The sequence below is a fragment of the Canis lupus genome, chromosome 23, assembly GCF_048164855.1.
Source record: "Canis lupus baileyi chromosome 23, mCanLup2.hap1, whole genome shotgun sequence".
Lineage (NCBI taxonomy): Eukaryota > Metazoa > Chordata > Mammalia > Carnivora > Canidae > Canis > Canis lupus.
The window spans coordinates 44,311,511-44,328,137 of NC_132860.1; the positions used below are offsets into that span (position 1 = coordinate 44,311,511).

Sequence of the window (16,627 nt, forward strand, 5' to 3'; positions counted from 1 at the left end):
AACCAGGATTACTGTGGGCCTACCTTCTCAAGTGTAAAATGAGAGTAGTGACTTCTACCTAATAAGAGTGTTATGATAACGGAATGAGATAACATTTAGGAAGCACAGAGCCTAGTCCTTGGCATGGAAGTCATCAATAAATACTAGTTTTCTAGTATTTATAGTACTTATTTTATAGTTTATAAAATAGTATTATATTATATAGTATTTATAGTACTTATATTTATAGTATTTATACTAGTATACAATTTTTTAGTATTTATTATCTTCTCATTTCTCATTCTGCCCCTTTCTACACAATGATTATTGTTTATTTATTTTTTATTTGAGACAGAGAGAGCAACAGCGAGCAGGCACAGGGTAGGTGGTGGGGGAGGGGCAGAGGGAGAGAGAATCTCAAGCAGAATGCACTCAGTGCAGAGCCTGCTGATGGGCTCAATCCCACCACCCTGAGATCGCCACCTGAGCCAAAACCAAGAGTCAGATGCTTAACCAACAGAGCCTATCCAGGCACCCCACAATGACATACTAGAAGCAAATTATGCTGCATAGGATTCTAAATATAAATCATTGACAAGAAATTAGTTAATTTACTACCAACAATGAATAATTCTAAGCATTTATGAGCTACAAACTGTGCTATAATACTGAGTAGGCAAAATGTGTTATGCCAGCCAGGAGGAAATGGAGACTAGATGGAGAGACACCCAAAAACCTAACATGGTAAAAGCTTTAACAAAGTTAAGAAGGTAGGGAATAAAATCAGAACACTGATGTAACATAATTAAAAGTTACACTACTAAGCAATGGATATCAAACTACCTAAACACAGTTATTTGTTTACAAATGGAAAGATTATAGATGAATAAGAAACACTGGCTTCGTTCAGTATTATACACCATGCATGATATACCATACATACACATTAATGGTAAATAAAACTATAACATTCTTAAACTAGGCAATACTTGTATCATCTCTTATCCTGCCCAGACAATTGTCTCAACCTCAATCTCCCAACCTAAAATCAACCTAAATTTCTCGTTGTAGTTAGAATGAAAGAAAATCACATTAATTTAGCAATAGGTCTTGAAATCTTAAAAACATTTATTTTTTCACCTCATAATTCCACTTCTGACAAGTTAGTATGTAGAAAAAAAGGGATTTCTGCACAAAGATGTTGACTAAAACATTATTTATGTTGAAAATTTGGAAACAACCTAAATGCGCAACAATCAGGAAATTGCTAAATTAACTACTGGACCTCCACTTTATAAAACATGCTGACGTTAAATTATAGTTTTGAAGTCTTGAGTAAAACAAGGAAAAGTGTATCATGCTGAGTGTGAAAAAGCTGGATAATCAAAGTATGAATTCAATGATGTTTTAAAAAGTTAATTTAAAATGCAAGCAAGGAAATACATCATAAATGGGAATAAGGGGCACCTGGGTGGCTCAGCTGGTTAAGTGCCTAATTCTTGATTTCAGTTCAGGTTATGATCTCAGGGTGGTGAGAGTAAGCCCTGAGTCCAACTCCACGCTTGGTGCAGAGCCTTCTTGAGATTCTCTCCCTCTCCTTCTGCTCCTCCTCCTGCTTGCTCATTCTCTCTCTCTCTAAAACAAATATATATTTTTAAAATGGGAATAAGTTAACAAAGATAGGGTTGTGCAATGGGATCTTAAATACCTTTTACTGTCTTTCTCTGGAAAATGCAAAAAAGAAAAAGAAACTAATAAGCTTGCATTACTTTTATAATAGCAAAATAAAGGAAATCACTTATATTTTGACAATGGACAAACTAAAACTAAGTAAAAATAATTTCTTTTTTTGATATAACATAATGTAGCTGTCTAAATCTACAAATGATTATGTAAGATGGAAACAGTAACTATCTTATTCATTTACTCATTTCTGAAGTGGTAAAGATATGCACAACAAGAAACCTTCCAGAGGTCTGTACTGCCTATGAAATGAAGTGTAGATCTTAAGTTATACACATGGCTATTTATATAGTTTAAGGAAACCTGTATCTTTACATCTCTATTGGTGCCTTTTTCATATACATCCAATTTTTAAAAGTCTTCTTAAAGCTAAATAATATTTGGTCATTTTAGAAAATCAGAATATATATAACTAAGCAACATTTTTGAAATTAAAATTACCTCACCACCCAAAAATAGACACTGGTGATACTTTAGAGTATATACAATACACTCACTCCTGTGTGAGTTCAGTCCCAGGGCTTTAAATACTACCTACATGCCGATGGCTTCCAAATTTCTATCTCTAGAACAGGCCTCTTGCTAACTCTGGAAATAAATCTAATTGCCTACTCAACATCTGTTTGAGTATCCTCACAACGTGGCAGCTGGCTTCTCCCAAAGTGAGTTATCCAAAAAAGAGAGAGCAAGGCACAGTATCTTTTAGGATCTGGCTTCGAAGTCACCCACCATCACTTCCACCATCTCTATCCATTAGAAGCAAGTTATCAAATCCAATCCACACTCCAAAGGAAGAAAATCGAGCTCTTCTTCTTGAAGAGACAAGCATCAAAAACATCTGTAGACATTCTATAAAACCACCATAACATCCAAATTGATGGCAACTTCATCCTTCTAGATACTCAGGTCCTTGGAGACATCTTTGTTTCCTGGTTTACTCTCAACCCTTATCCATTCTGTTAGGAGATCATACTGGTTCAACTTTCAAGTATATCCAGAGTCTAACTACTTCTCTCCACTCACATTGCTACAACCATACTCCTGTGAGGAACATGTACGTCTCTTTTCTGCATTTCAGAAATACCCTTCTGCTTCTACTTCTGCCCCTTGCAGTCTATTCTTCACACAGCAGCCCATGTAATCCTTTTAGAAAGTAAGTCAGATCATGTCACTTCTGTATTGAATCCCTAACTGGCTCCCCATTCTCCCAGAATAAAAGCCAAAGCTTTACATGACCTCTAAGATCTTCTATGACCTGGCCTCATTGCAACCTTGATCATTCTGCTTCAGCCACCTTAGCCTCCTTGCCATTTGTCTTTAATCTAGCTGTTCTTTCTACCTGGAATGGTCTTTTGCCAGATATCCACTTCACTAAATCTCTTGTGTCTTCCAAGTCTTTACACAAATCTCTTCAATATGATCCATCCTGACCATTTTATAAAATACTATAACTGTCTAGCCCCCACCCTGACTTCTGATTTCTCTTACTCTGCTGGTTTTTTTCCATAGCATTTTTTGCTCAACATGCTATCTAAATAACAGATTGCTGTCTTTCCTGTTTACTGTCTGCCTCCTCTTACAAGCCCCACAAGAACAGGAGTCTTGATCTGTGTTGTTCACAGATGTATTCCAAGGTGCCTAAAACAGTGTCTGGCACACAGGAGAAGCTTAATGTTTATGTGTTGAATGAACAGACATAACTTTTAAAAAATAATTTGGAATCTTTTTTCAGTTAATAAAAATGTATATGGCAAACATCTTCCCATACGACTTTGAATGGCTATGAAGTACAAGACTATACGGCTATATCACAATTCACCTAAACAATCTCTTTTAACTGGATGTTCAGTTGCCAGATTTTTCTCAACTACAAATAACATGGTGAACACCTCTTGAGATAAGTATTTGTCACATAACTCATTTCCTTGGGAAATCTTCCACAAGTAAAATTGATGGGTGAAAGGATATGTGCATTTTTAAGAATAAGTACATTATATTGCTCTTACCAGCAACACATAAGAATGCACAGCTCCCCACATCCTAAGATGTGTTATTAGGGAATTCGAAACAGTCAGATACACCTGACTTCATTTCTGGGTTCTGCCATTAATTAACTTAGAATTACTGAGTCTATAAAATGAGGATAATAATAATAATCTACCTTACCCAATCGTTTTAAGGATTAAAGGAAACAATGCATAAGTAAAGCAATTAGCGCGCTGCTTGACACACAGTAAACAAATAATTAAATGCCAGGTTTATTTCTACCATTATTACGACTTGAGAGAAACTACCTGCAAGGTGCCCTGCCCATCATTAGAGGAACGCCAACATATTAGTCACTATAATGAAGTGCTGCTTTAAAGCTCAACTTAAAAAATTTCATTTAATCTTTCAGCATCGAATTAAAAATATTCCTGAATATAATGCGTATAGCGGGCGGGGCGAGCGACCCGCAATGACATTACTACCCCGATCCCATCCTTGCTTTTGTTTTCCTGTCGACAGCACGAAGCCCTAGACGACGTTTTGCGTTCCCCGTCCCCGGGAGACCAGAAAGCGGAGGAAGCAGGAAGACAAAGTTCGCGCGTGAGGCAGCCGCAGGTCCGTCTCGCCGGGTCCGCAGTCCCGGGTGGGTCGGGGTCGGGCTCGGGGTCGGGCTCCGGCGGGGATGCACGGGACCCGGGGGGCCGCGGCGTGCGGCGAGCCCTGCGGAGGACGCGGTGGGCGGCGGGGAGGGGCGGTGGGCGGCGGGGAGGGGCGGGGCGCGGCGGGGCGGGGCGGGGCGCGGCGGGGCGGGGCGGGGCGGGGCGCGGCTCCCTCCCTCCCGCCGTGGACCCCGCGCACCCCGCCCGGCACGCGCGCACGCGCCCCCGCCGCCGCCCTCCGTAGGCCCCGCGCCCGCGCCCGCGCCCGCGCCCGCGCCCGCGCCCGCGCCCCCGCCCCCGCCCCCGCCCCCGCCCGGCTCGGCCCCGTCCCGGCACGGCTGCTCCGCTGGGCCTTCCATTCAAAGCCGTGCCCGCCCCGCCACCCCGAGGCCCCCGCCAGGACGCGGCGGGCACCGCGACAGCCCCGCGCCCACCCCCCCCCCGGGCCCGGCCGCCGATGCGCCCGCCTCCCCCGCCTCCCCCGCCTCGGCCGCGGCGCCCGAGCCCGAGCCCGAGCCCGAGCCCGAGCCCGCCCCCGACCCGCCGCACCCCGCGGCCCAGTCCCCGCGCGGCGGCCGCACCCACCGAGCTCCTCGCGCCCCGCCGCCTCGGCCGCCGCCGGCGCCGCCGCTTCCATCCCTCGGGGGTCTCCAGGACGCCGCCGCCCCGAGCGCGCTCCCCCGCCGCTGCGTGGCCCGCGACAGGCGGAGGCCTCCCGGCCGCGCGGGACCCACGCCCAGCGCCCGCCCCCCGCCCCCCGCCCCGGGCACCCCACCCGCGCGCTCCGGAGCATGCGCAGTGCCGCGGCCCGCGCCGCCTCGCCGCCGGGGCTGGCGTTCCCCTGGGGCTCGCGGGGCGCTGGGGCGGGGGCGGCGGCGCCGGGACGAGACCCGGGAGGACCCGCGGGCCCGCGGAAGAGGGCGGGATAACCGCGGACCAGGGGCGTTGCAGATCCCCGGGGTAGGTAGGGGCTGAGAGCCGGCGGGGCCCCAGGCCCGCAGCTCCCCCGGAGGACTTTAAAGGCCACACGAGCTGCAATTTGCGGCGGCGTCTGCTTGCAAGACCTCAGCCCTCGGCGGGGCTCCGGGAGAATGCGGAGGAGGGTCGTCCCTGACCGTGTTGGAGTTCGGACTCCTTGGTTACGCTGGCCACCTTCCTCCGCCGCTTCCTGGGATACAGGATGCACTCGAGTTCAGGATTTAATATAATCAAATAGCTTCACTTCAAGGATTTTTCAGTGCTCTCCAAAGATACTGGATATCGACCTCAGGGCTGAAAGAAAATTAAGGTTAAGGATAATTATACTGATGTGGTGTCAAATATTCTTATGCACTATACATAATTCTGATGAAAATCCTGTGAGATAATTCTTTTTTTTTTTTTTAAGATTTTATTTACTTTTTCATGAGAGACACACAGAGAGAGGCAGAGATACAGGCAGAGGGAAAAGCAGGCCCCCCGATGTAGGACTCAATCCCTGGGCCCTAGGATCACGCCCTGAGCCGAAGGCAGATGCTCAACCACTCAGCCACCCAGGCGTCCCCTGTGAGATAATTCTAATATTTATATCCATTTTACAGGTAAGGGAACTAAGGCACACAAAGCTAAGTAACTTGCCCAAGGACATTGAACTAATAAATGGCAAAGATGGAATTCTATCTGCAGCCAGAGCTAGGGCTCTCAACCAATATACAAAGCTGACCTCTTCAGTGTGTACCAATTAAGATTTGATGAATCAATAAATGAAGCAAGCTTTGGGGTTGAAAGGAAAATATTTTATTTTTGAAAATGCTTTCATTTATTTTTCATTTCATAGTGCTTTGAAGTCGGGACACTAGACAACACTTTTTCTATTGGTCTGTTCCATTGCAGCGGGGTCTTTTTAGGAAAGTCTTTTTTTTTTTTTTTTTTTTTTTTGAGGAGGGGGTCTCATTTCTAGGACCAGTGATAAAACTACATGATGATGATATTAAATATTTAAAATTCTGAGATTAAAAAGGTCACAGTTACATATTATCTACATTTTTCTTCCTGTTGCATCTTTTGTAGCTTTTACTAGTGATAATGATAATTTGCTAAAACCATTTGTTTTCCCTCACATCAACCCCAATCACTCACACACATACACATGCCAACCCCAAAGAAAGATTTGATTTGAAATGTCCCTGAGAAGTAACAAAGATGTAGGGGAGATAGAGAAGAATTCTATTCTAGATCATAGCTAAAGGGATATTCCCTAATCTGCATTTCTGGAATACTGGGTTAGAGATGAGTGGGAAAGCAAACAGGCATCAGACAGGTAATTGTCCATGAAACCACACATTGTAATGAGAATACTTGGGACACTGTTGTAACAGAGCATTATTATTTGAGTGCTAAAAGGGATCAAAAGCCATTGTCCTCTAATCTCAGCATCAGGAAAGCGGATCTGGTAGTGTGGAGGGGAAAAAAAAAAGCCTGACCTATAATACAGGCCCGGGCTTCTTTGGAGAAGCCTGAGCCACCACAGGCAGCTAGACTCAGTGTCTTTGCACAGTGATATGAAGACAAGCCAAATGATAGGGATAATCATAAGATTCAAGAAAATTATGGTTTTGGGGGCACCTAAGTGGTTGAGCGGCTGCCTTTGGCTCAGGTCGTGATCCCAGGGCCCTGGGATGGAAGTCCTGCATCAGGCTCCCCGCAGGGAGCCTGCTTCTCCCTCTGCCTATGTCTCTGCCTCTCTCTGTGTGTCTCTCATGAGTAAATAAATAAAATCTTTTTTTAAAAAAAAATTGATTTTCATATACCACTACTTGAGAAGATACTTACTGTCACTTCTGCTCCAGATATTATAAATTGGAAGGGGTTATGGGGAAAAGCTGTATCAGAATAGAAACATAAAGAATGTAACCATTTGAATGGCAACTCTGGAGATTCCTTTCTTTCTTTTCCTCACTTTAACTTCCTGGATTATATCCCAATTATTTCCTCCTGTTCATATCTCTATTATAAATCTTCTCCCCTTGTATTATAATTACTTGAGTCTCTCGCTATACTGTGAACCCCTGTAGGACAGAAACCATATCTCTGTTTGTATCTTTGTTTCAGTAGGCCCTGGCAGAGTGCCCTGCATGTTCTACTCACTCAAGAATAGATGTTGAAAGTTGTTGACTATTGCTTCACAGGTACATAAAAGAAAATATTTAGAAATATTTAATGTATCCAAACACATTTATGGAACACTTTCCATGTGCCAGGGACTATGCTAGATGCAGGGGCTATGGTAGCACACAATGTTAGTATAGTCTCTGCCATCATGGACTTCAAAGTCTAGCACAGGAGAGTGTAAACAAAAAGAACTAAACAAAATACTAATGGCATAATTACATTGTTGGTGAAGAAAATAAGGTGTTATTGAGGAATCTATTTTAGATTGGGTAGGCAGGACAGTCTTTGAGAATATTTAAGATGACACCTCAAGATAGAAGGAGTTGGGTGGGAGTATGTAGGGAGAAGAGCAGTTCAGGCAGTGAGAACAGTTTTCCCCATGTTATAGATGGGGAAATGGTATGTTTTTGACATGCTGATTTATACCAGGGAACATCTAGATAGTGGTGTCTCTTACACAGTAGTTGGATTTGTAAACCTCTTCATGTGTAAAATAACTTTACCAACTTCACAGGTTGTTGTGAAGATTCAATGAGACAAAGTATAGAAATATTAATACATTGTCTAGTTCATAGAAAGCATCAAATAAACAGGGCATATCAGTTCGGAAGGTTTTGCTATGATTGAAAGAGAGGTCAACTCAAACTAGCTTAAGCCAAAGGAGAATTTAATGAGGATATTGAGATCCCCAGGACAGAGATGTGACTTCGCTCAGGAACAGCAGATCCTGATGCCTCTGAGACTCTAACTCCTTCTCCACTAATTGCCTTTCTGTGTGTATCTGCTTGTGCATCTGTGCTAGTTTTTGCTACAAAATCCCTCTGGTTCTCAGGTTCACATGGCAGGAAGCATGGTTCCTAAGAACTGTGAATTTCTATATCTTATGGTTTAGGTGTCCAGAAAAATACTGGTCTCTTTTTCTTGGTTTTAATTTAAAACTTTCCCAGAGAAAAACTGTGATTGAATTACCTTGGCTCAGGTCCCTATCCCAGACTAGTTTAAAGTAAGAGGTGGAGAAAGTCATATATCATGGTAGGTACTGATGGAACCATGTGAATGACTGTAGAAAGGGGAATAGTTTTCAAAAGGAGAAGGGTGAGCAGACCAAACCCTAGGTGTCCACCCTACTTTGATTCCCCTTTATGTAAACTATTACTCATCATGTATCTTCAGGCTGTTTTACTTTGTTATGTTTTCAGTGGATATGGAGACAAGCCTCTCACCATCTTTTTAAAAAATCTGCTTAAATGTGACTTCTCCATTCTGTTAATGAACTGAGGAAACATGACATAAACATTAATAAACATAAAACAAGAATAGAATGCCATAGAAAAATGTTTAGGGAACAGAAAGCAGAACAAAGAAGCAAAGGAAAGGAAAATAGAAGAAATAAGAAAATTACAGGATCCATCCAGCAGATCTAAGATCTTAATTCAGAAATTTAAGGGCTAAGAGAGAGAAGGGGAAAAAACCAAAGTAATAGTAAAACAAAGTAATAGTACAACAATAGTACAACAATAGTACAAATTCTCAGAGTTGAAGGACATTTGTTTTCAGAATAGAAGGATCCACTGAATGACCAATGACCAATACAACATGAAAACAGACCTGTGTCTGTCTCTCTGTGTGTCAGGACATACCATTATAAAATTTTAGAACACTGAGAATAAAAGGAATATCCTAAAATCTTCTTGAAATTAAAAAAAATAAAAGGGAGGGGGCTCACATTCAATTTGTTTTTTTTTTTTAATAAAATTTCTTTTTTTTAAATTTTTATTTATTTATGATAGTCACAGAGAGAGAGAGAGAGAGAGGCAGAGACACAGGCAGAGGGAGAAGCAGGCTCCATGCACCGGGAGCCCGACGTGGGATTCGATCCCGGGTCTCCAGGATCGCGCCCTGGGCCAAAGGCAGGCGCCAAACCGCTGCGCCACCCAGGGATCCCCTCACATTCAATTTGATACTGAAATTCAGTAGCAACATCAGAGGCTAGAGGATAATGGAGCATTGCATTACAACTTCTGAAGGAAAACATGTCCAACTTAGAATTCTGTATCTAGCCAAATTGTCAATCAAGTAAAAGGGTAAAATAAACATATTTTAAGATACATGGGAGCTCAAAAGAGCTTTATATAAGCTCTATACAAAAGTTTTGTTTACTTCTCATGTTCCTTTTCTCAGAAAGTGGTAGAGGCTGGGGCACCTAGGTGGCACCTAGGTGGCTCAGTCAGTTAAGCATCTGCCTTCAGCTCAGGTCATGATCCCAAGGTCCTGGGATCAAGTCCTTCAGTGGGTTCCCTGCTCAGTAGAAAGTCTGCTTTTCCCTCTCCCCCCACTTGTGCTCATGTTCTCTCTCTCTTGCTCACTCTCTCTCTCAAATAAATAATATCTTTTTAAAAAATAAAGTAAGCAGTAGAGAAATGCTCTATCAAAATTAAGGAGTAAACCTAGAAATAAGGATTCTTGGGATCCAAAAACCAGGGATTTAACATAGGAGAGAGAAGTCCCAAGAGGATCCCAAAAAGAAGTTCCAGTATCACACTTGTGCAGATGGCCAAGGAGAACAATTAGTTAAAATTGGAACAGGAAGACAGAAGGTACCAGGAAGGGATACTCCATAAACAGAACATTATTAAAAGAAAAAATTTATTAAAAGAAATATAGGTATAGTCCATGCACCATTTTCCTTGGCAATCAATAATACACGCAACTATAATACTAAAAAAATTAAATATAACTATAACAGAGAATGTGTTACAGTTCTGTTTGAAGATGTGGTTGGAGCAGAGAGAAATGCTCTGTAAGAAGTGATGCAAAATACTAAATTGTCACCTTCATATTTGTGAGAACATAGTTTCTAAAACTGAAAAATTAATAGTTCTATAAGTATATTATTTAAAAATATGGAGATAAGTACCAAATGAAACTACCAAAAAAGGTTCAAAGTGATTGATTGCCTCTTGAAACAGGGGCCAGAAGTTGTTTTTTGTTATGTCTTATTTGATTCTTTAAGTTCACAATAAAAATAAACACTAAATTAAAAAAAAAAGAAAAAGCCGGGATCCCTGGGTGGCTCAGCGGTTTAGCGTCTGCCTTTGGCCCAGGGCCTGATCCTGGAGACCTGGGATCAAGTCCTGAATCAGGTTTCCAGTATGGAGCCTGCTTCTCCTTCTGCCTGTGTCTCTGCCTCTGTGTGTGTGTGTGTGTGTGTGTGTGTGTGTGTGTGTGTGTCATTAAGAAATAAATAAAATCTTGAAAGAAAGAAAGAAAGAAAGAAAGAAAGAAAGAAAGAAAGAAAGAAAGAAAGAAAGAAAAAGAAAGAAAGAAAAGAAAAGAGAAAAAGCCATGGTCCCTGCTAGTTACTAATTTTGATTAAGTCAAGTATCCCAAAAGTCATATATAATGTGAAGTTTATTAATTCAATATGCCTATGTTTTCCCCATGTGTAGTTGGATTGTTTTGTTTTAAGATTTTATTCATTTATTTGAGAAAGAGAGAAAGAACAAAGGGGAGAAGCAGAGGGAGAGAGACAAGCAGACTCTGTGCTTAGCTCAGAGCCCAACTCAGGGCTGGATCCCATGACACTAAGATCATGACCTGAGCTGAAATCAAGAGTCAGATGCTTAACCAACTGAGCCACCCAGGCACCCCTCTGTGTAGTTGTTTTTAATGCCACCAGCCCTATGACTAGAGAGACAACAGTATCAGAACTTAAAGTTTTAATGACTGAGAAAGACTGTGAATAAAGCAGACTTTCTAAAAAGTCCTTTGAAGTTTTATAGTCAAAATAAGAGGGAACCTTCTTGTTAATGGATTCCTGACCTATAAGAAGTAGGCTTAAAATATATTAATTTATCCAAACACTACTCCATCCCTCTTTAAAATTATTTATGTGCAAAATTTCATCACCAATTATAAATTGTCTTTTTTTTTCATTTGAATTAGGAAAAGCTAAATTCTCCACACAATGTGACATTTATTAAAAGCATTGACTTGAAATGCTATTTGTTTCACTGACTGACCTGAGGAGGGTTCTCTAGAGAAGTGTGACACTCCAGAGAAAAAGGAAGTTAAATTGAAGAACTGGTTGACAGAATTACATTTATTCCCAGACTTAACACACTTAATGTTTTCTTTTTCCTCAGTAATTTGGAGCACAACTGTTAAACTTGTACTTGCAACATGTACAACTGAGCATACAAACAATATTATTGGAAAAATCCTCTAGAGGATAAGCAGACTGAAACATATTTATAAAATGTTTAGAAATTTTATACTTATAAAGCTTTGAACATTTCTAAAAAGCTCTGGAATGATCTGCTACCCAACCCCCAAAGATGGAACTAGAATTTAAAATGTGTTCTGTATATTTATTCCTTTATTGCAGTAATTACAATTACTATCTATTGTCAGGCAAAATACTATTTACGTGATAATGTTTTCTAGTTGTCTCCCATTTTACCCTCCAGATCTACTTTCCTTTCTTTTCCTTTTTTCTCTGGGCTCTGTAAAACTACTCTGTACAGAATGCTTCAATGGACTTCTAGAGCTCTGGCCTCTAGGTAGGTGTGTTGGTTGAAGGTAGTGGAAGGAGATCAGAAGAGGTCAAGCTGCTGAGAAGTTCACTCCTGTGGTGCCCTCCTTACTGCATCACTACAAGTTGGCTTCATCCCTCTATGAAAGCCACAGTTTCCGTGGGGCAGCCCTCCTTAGGGTTCCTCCAAACACTCCTTCCAATTGCTTGTACATGCCTAGAGGCAGGAATACTTCTCCCCACTGCCCGTTCATCCCTGTTAATTTTCCTAAAAACCTGCCCATCTCATTGGAAAATAGTTCCCCCACCTGGCCCCCCTCAATTAACAATTTGTGTGAGTGTGTGTGCCATTTCCTAGATAGACCCTTATAAATGCACATACGTGATGTCATTTATTTCTCTAAAAAAATAAAACAATTTCAAGTAGTGTTTTCATTTTACAAATGAAGAAATCTAGATTGAGAGAAGTTAAGTGGTTGCTGAAGATCCAACTACACTGCCTCCAGAAACATTTATTTAGGCAATGAGAAATCACATTCCCATCCCAGAAAGTTTTCCAATCTTAGAGTCCTATGAGCTTTCATGACCACATCAATAACTTTTGTGATGGATGGTTATTTATACAGGCCAATAATTGATAGGAGAACAGCAGTTACTGAAGCAGCTATTGCCCTGATTTTGGCCAAACACAAAGCCCTCTGACCATAAACATAAAGCATGCCAAATGAAGAGGTATGAGGGTGCCAACAGAGAGGCCCCTGTCATATGTTACCTCACCTTCCATAGCCATCTATCATCTCCAGCCCCTTCCCCTTTCTTCAGGGCCAATTGGGAACAGAAGTTTCTATAATCCTTCTCCCCCTCATCTTCTCTTCCATGGCCAGTCCCAGGAGAGCCCTACTAAGGGTATACTGTCCTAGGGCTGTGCCATCAGATCTATAAATTATCCGGGAAAAATTGTCCATCGAGGCTCCATTTTTCTGCCATTTGGCAGTGAGGCAGGGATGAGGGTTAAAAACAGAGTAAAATGGTAAGAGCAGAATTAGTTTAGTTCAGATTAGTCCCCTTAATGAGATTCTTGTTCTTCACCTTTTCTTATTAGTCATACAGAAAAGGAAAGGAGATAAGAATTTTCACATCAGAGTGGTCTAGTTAATTTTGTTAAAAGTACTAAGAGTATAATGACTATAATAGCAAGAAAGCCAACTTTCATTGAGTCAATCCCCATGCTAAGTGTGATTCAGAATTATCTTATTTCTCCTGCACAACAGCCCTGTGAGGTAGGTGTTATATTATTTTATTTTTAAAAAAGATTTTAAAATTTTATTTATTTATTTGAGAGAGAGAGAGCAAGCAGTAGGGAGGGGAAGAGGGAGAGGGAGAAGCCTACTCCTTGCTGAGCAGGGAGCCTACGGTCATGACCTGAGTCAAAGGCAGATGCTTAATCAACTGAGCCACCCAGGAGCACCTACTTCAATTTTTAGTTGAGAAAACAAACTTAGATAGACTAAGCAACCTGCCCAAAATCCAACAGCTGGTAGTTAACTTCACTTATGACTCTTGGATATATGCTCTATACCACTCTGCCTCACAATCTTTTGACCTAAGCTCCTGAGCTAGCAGGTTGTGGGTGCCATTGCAGACTGCTGACCACTGGTTGGTGGTGTGATTTAGTCATTAGAGCATTGCACGTGTCTGCCTATCCATTCTTATATAGCTAATCAGAGATTAGGAAAATCATCATGAAATCAGGCAGTTGAGCTTCTCTATTGGACCTTAATTCTGACATAAATGTCACTACCAACAAGTTTAACACTGTCCTTTGAAAATATTACTCTTTGAAGGGTGATAGAAAAAGTGACTTATGGCTAGTGCTAAGAAGCACACAGTATTTTCCCACATGTTATTTGTTCCTCTTATTATTTAACTTCAATGGTGAAAAGGTTTTAAACCTTGTGCTTAAATAAATCCCAAGTGTACTTCTACAATCTCAAAAGAAAAAAGTCCTTCCAAAAATTCACTTCTTTCCATTGAAGTACTACGTATTGGTGATACATTAACCTACATGGAAATTATTCAACTTGATTTGTCTTCTAATGAAACTATTGTCACGCTGAGTATAAAGCCTAGTTTTCTCAGGACACTAAGTATTCATGATCCTCACATGTAAGTTTAACTTGGTAAGTCCTCTTTGTTTCAGGCTTTTAACATCAAGGTTGGTTTGAGATTTAATCCGACGGGCTGTATCTGGTAGCTTTTGTATAGCCTACTTTTCATCACAGTTGAAAGAGAGTGTGAAAGACTTACTTATGGTTAGTAGGTCACCTGAGACACATGTCATACATAAGAAATCTTAGAATTCCTACTACCTGGAACACTTTCCATGGTGATTTGAGGAACTTGCTCACAACTAAATGACACTGTTGAGTGATACCAGCCACGTTGGGGAGGAATAGAACCATTTCTCATTAAGGAAATTTGCCTAAGAGATGTCAGTCCCCAGTGGGCTTTGTTAGAGAAAATAAACACTAGCCATATAACCTGCTCTCTGGTAATAAACAGGAGTGACGTGGAAGTTAGAATGTTCTACTCAGAAGTTCCAGCTAGAGGACTGCACTCTAGCTCATGTGCTCAGAAGTTATTAAGACAACAAGTTCTTGGAAAAAGGTACCATTTTAAAAAGAAAATGTCACCAACCTGTTTCATTTAAGGCCAGGCAGGGAGACAGTCACATGATTCTCTGTTTATATGGTACTGTTCTTATCAATTTTGTTTTTTCAGTCATAATAACACATAATTGCTCATTGATCTTTCAAGAAAATATCTAAGCGTGTTGACTTTATTTTGTCAATAGAGTGCATCCTTTTTATAATAATTTAGATCATTGGTTGACTACTTAAAAATGGGCTATTACATTAAGTCAGAGAAGTGAGAGATTGACCAAGGAAGAATTCACTTTGCATAATATAAATGGTCCCTGGGACGCCTGGGTGGCTCAGCAGTTAAGCGTCTGCCTTCGGCTCAGGGCATGATCCTAGAGCCCCAGGATTGAGTCCCCCATCAGGCTCCCTGCATGGAGCCTGCTTCTCCTTCTGCCTGTGTCTCTGCCTCTCTCTCTCTCTGTCTCTCTCTGTGTGTGTGTGTGTGTGTGTGTGTCTCATGAATAAATAAAAATCCTTTAAATATATATAGATAGATAGATATAGATGGTCCCTAATTTATCCTTTGTTCCTCCAGTAGTTGTGTCAAGAGACTCTCTATCATCTAACAAGCTTTTTTGTTAGTTTGTTTTTTAGATTTTATCTATCTATTCATGAGAGACACAGAAAGAGGCAGAGACACAGGTAGAGGGAGAAGCGGCTCTCTGCAAGGAGCCCGATGCGGGACTGGACGCCAGGACCCCAGGATCACGACCTGAGCAGAAGGTAGATGCTCAACGCTGAGCCACTCAGGCATCCCTATCATCTAACAAGTTTGACCTTATCTTCACCAGAGATCATTCAAATGTGGCTCTTTAAGGAAATAAAAAACAAAGTTATTTATATCATAATATTTAGGATATTTTAAATAAAGCTCTAATTTATATTTTTTTTAATCTGAATTGCCAAAACTTGATTCTGCAATGCAGAGCTTTCTGGGTAAAATTTACCTGGCTTCATACCTTCTGGACTTGGACGAGGACAGTAGAGATGAAGACAGAGTGGACTTTCCATTCATGGGGTGAGGTGGAAGAGTGTAGGTTTTCCACACAGAAGAGGGCACTTCCTGGAGTTGACCATAAATAACAGCCTCATGCTGCATTAAATAGTAATTGCTATTAATATATAATTGCTATGCATGTTTCACAGCTTGATTTCTTTGGGTGTGCCCTGAAGCTTCTAGCCAAAATTGGGCTGAATTCCAGATTATTTAACTAAGTGATCAAAGAATTAAAAAAAAAAAAAAAAGGCTGTTTTCCTATATACTGGGTCCAAACCAATGGAAGAGCATATTGTTAACTGCTATTATTCACAGGGATAGGCTCCTTCCTTGCAGGACTCTTGAAACCCCTTTAACTGTGTTTTTAATAATTTGTTGCTGAAACATCTATCATCCTTGTAGCTATTTTCTGTTACTGTTGAGAAAGAAATACAAACCAGGAAATGGGGTGCCTTGCAACAGAATCTTTCCACCATGTCTAGAGTAATGCATAACCATATCTTTATGCCTTAAGTGATAGTTCCTCAAGCAAATTGCCCTAATTTTCCCTGGCCTTTCAGGAATTGGTGTTACTGGCTAGTGCTTGGATTTCTGCTATAACAGAGACTATTCATTGTCTCTTTCCTTCTTTTCTTGAAATACAACTTTTAGCTCTACACATGACAGTCTCATCATCTCTGCTATATGACTAGACTCTGATCAATGAGATATGATCAAAGAATATGTGCAACATATAAGTCTTGCCCTGGAGACATTCTAGGGATGGTGAGTCAACAGAACAGAATGAACCTGGGCCCTTGATCATTTCCTAGATTAAAACTGGTTATTTCGGGATCCCTGGGTGGCGCAGCGGTTTGGCGCCTGCCTTTGGCCC

At 41.3% G+C, this 16,627-nt stretch overlaps 1 protein-coding gene across 1 annotated transcript in view; it reads right to left on the bottom strand.

Moving 5' to 3' along the window:
• SLC36A4 (solute carrier family 36 member 4) overlaps positions 1-5,105 on the bottom strand; it is a 62,884-nt gene extending 57,779 nt beyond the window's left edge. Inside the window, exon 1 of the mRNA XM_072794996.1 lies at positions 4,956-5,105. Within this exon, the coding sequence (XP_072651097.1) occupies positions 4,956-5,007 (52 nt within the window). The 5' untranslated portion in view covers positions 5,008-5,105. The remainder of the gene's footprint in view (positions 1-4,955) is intronic.
• Between the last annotated feature and the right edge of the window lie 11,522 nt (positions 5,106-16,627).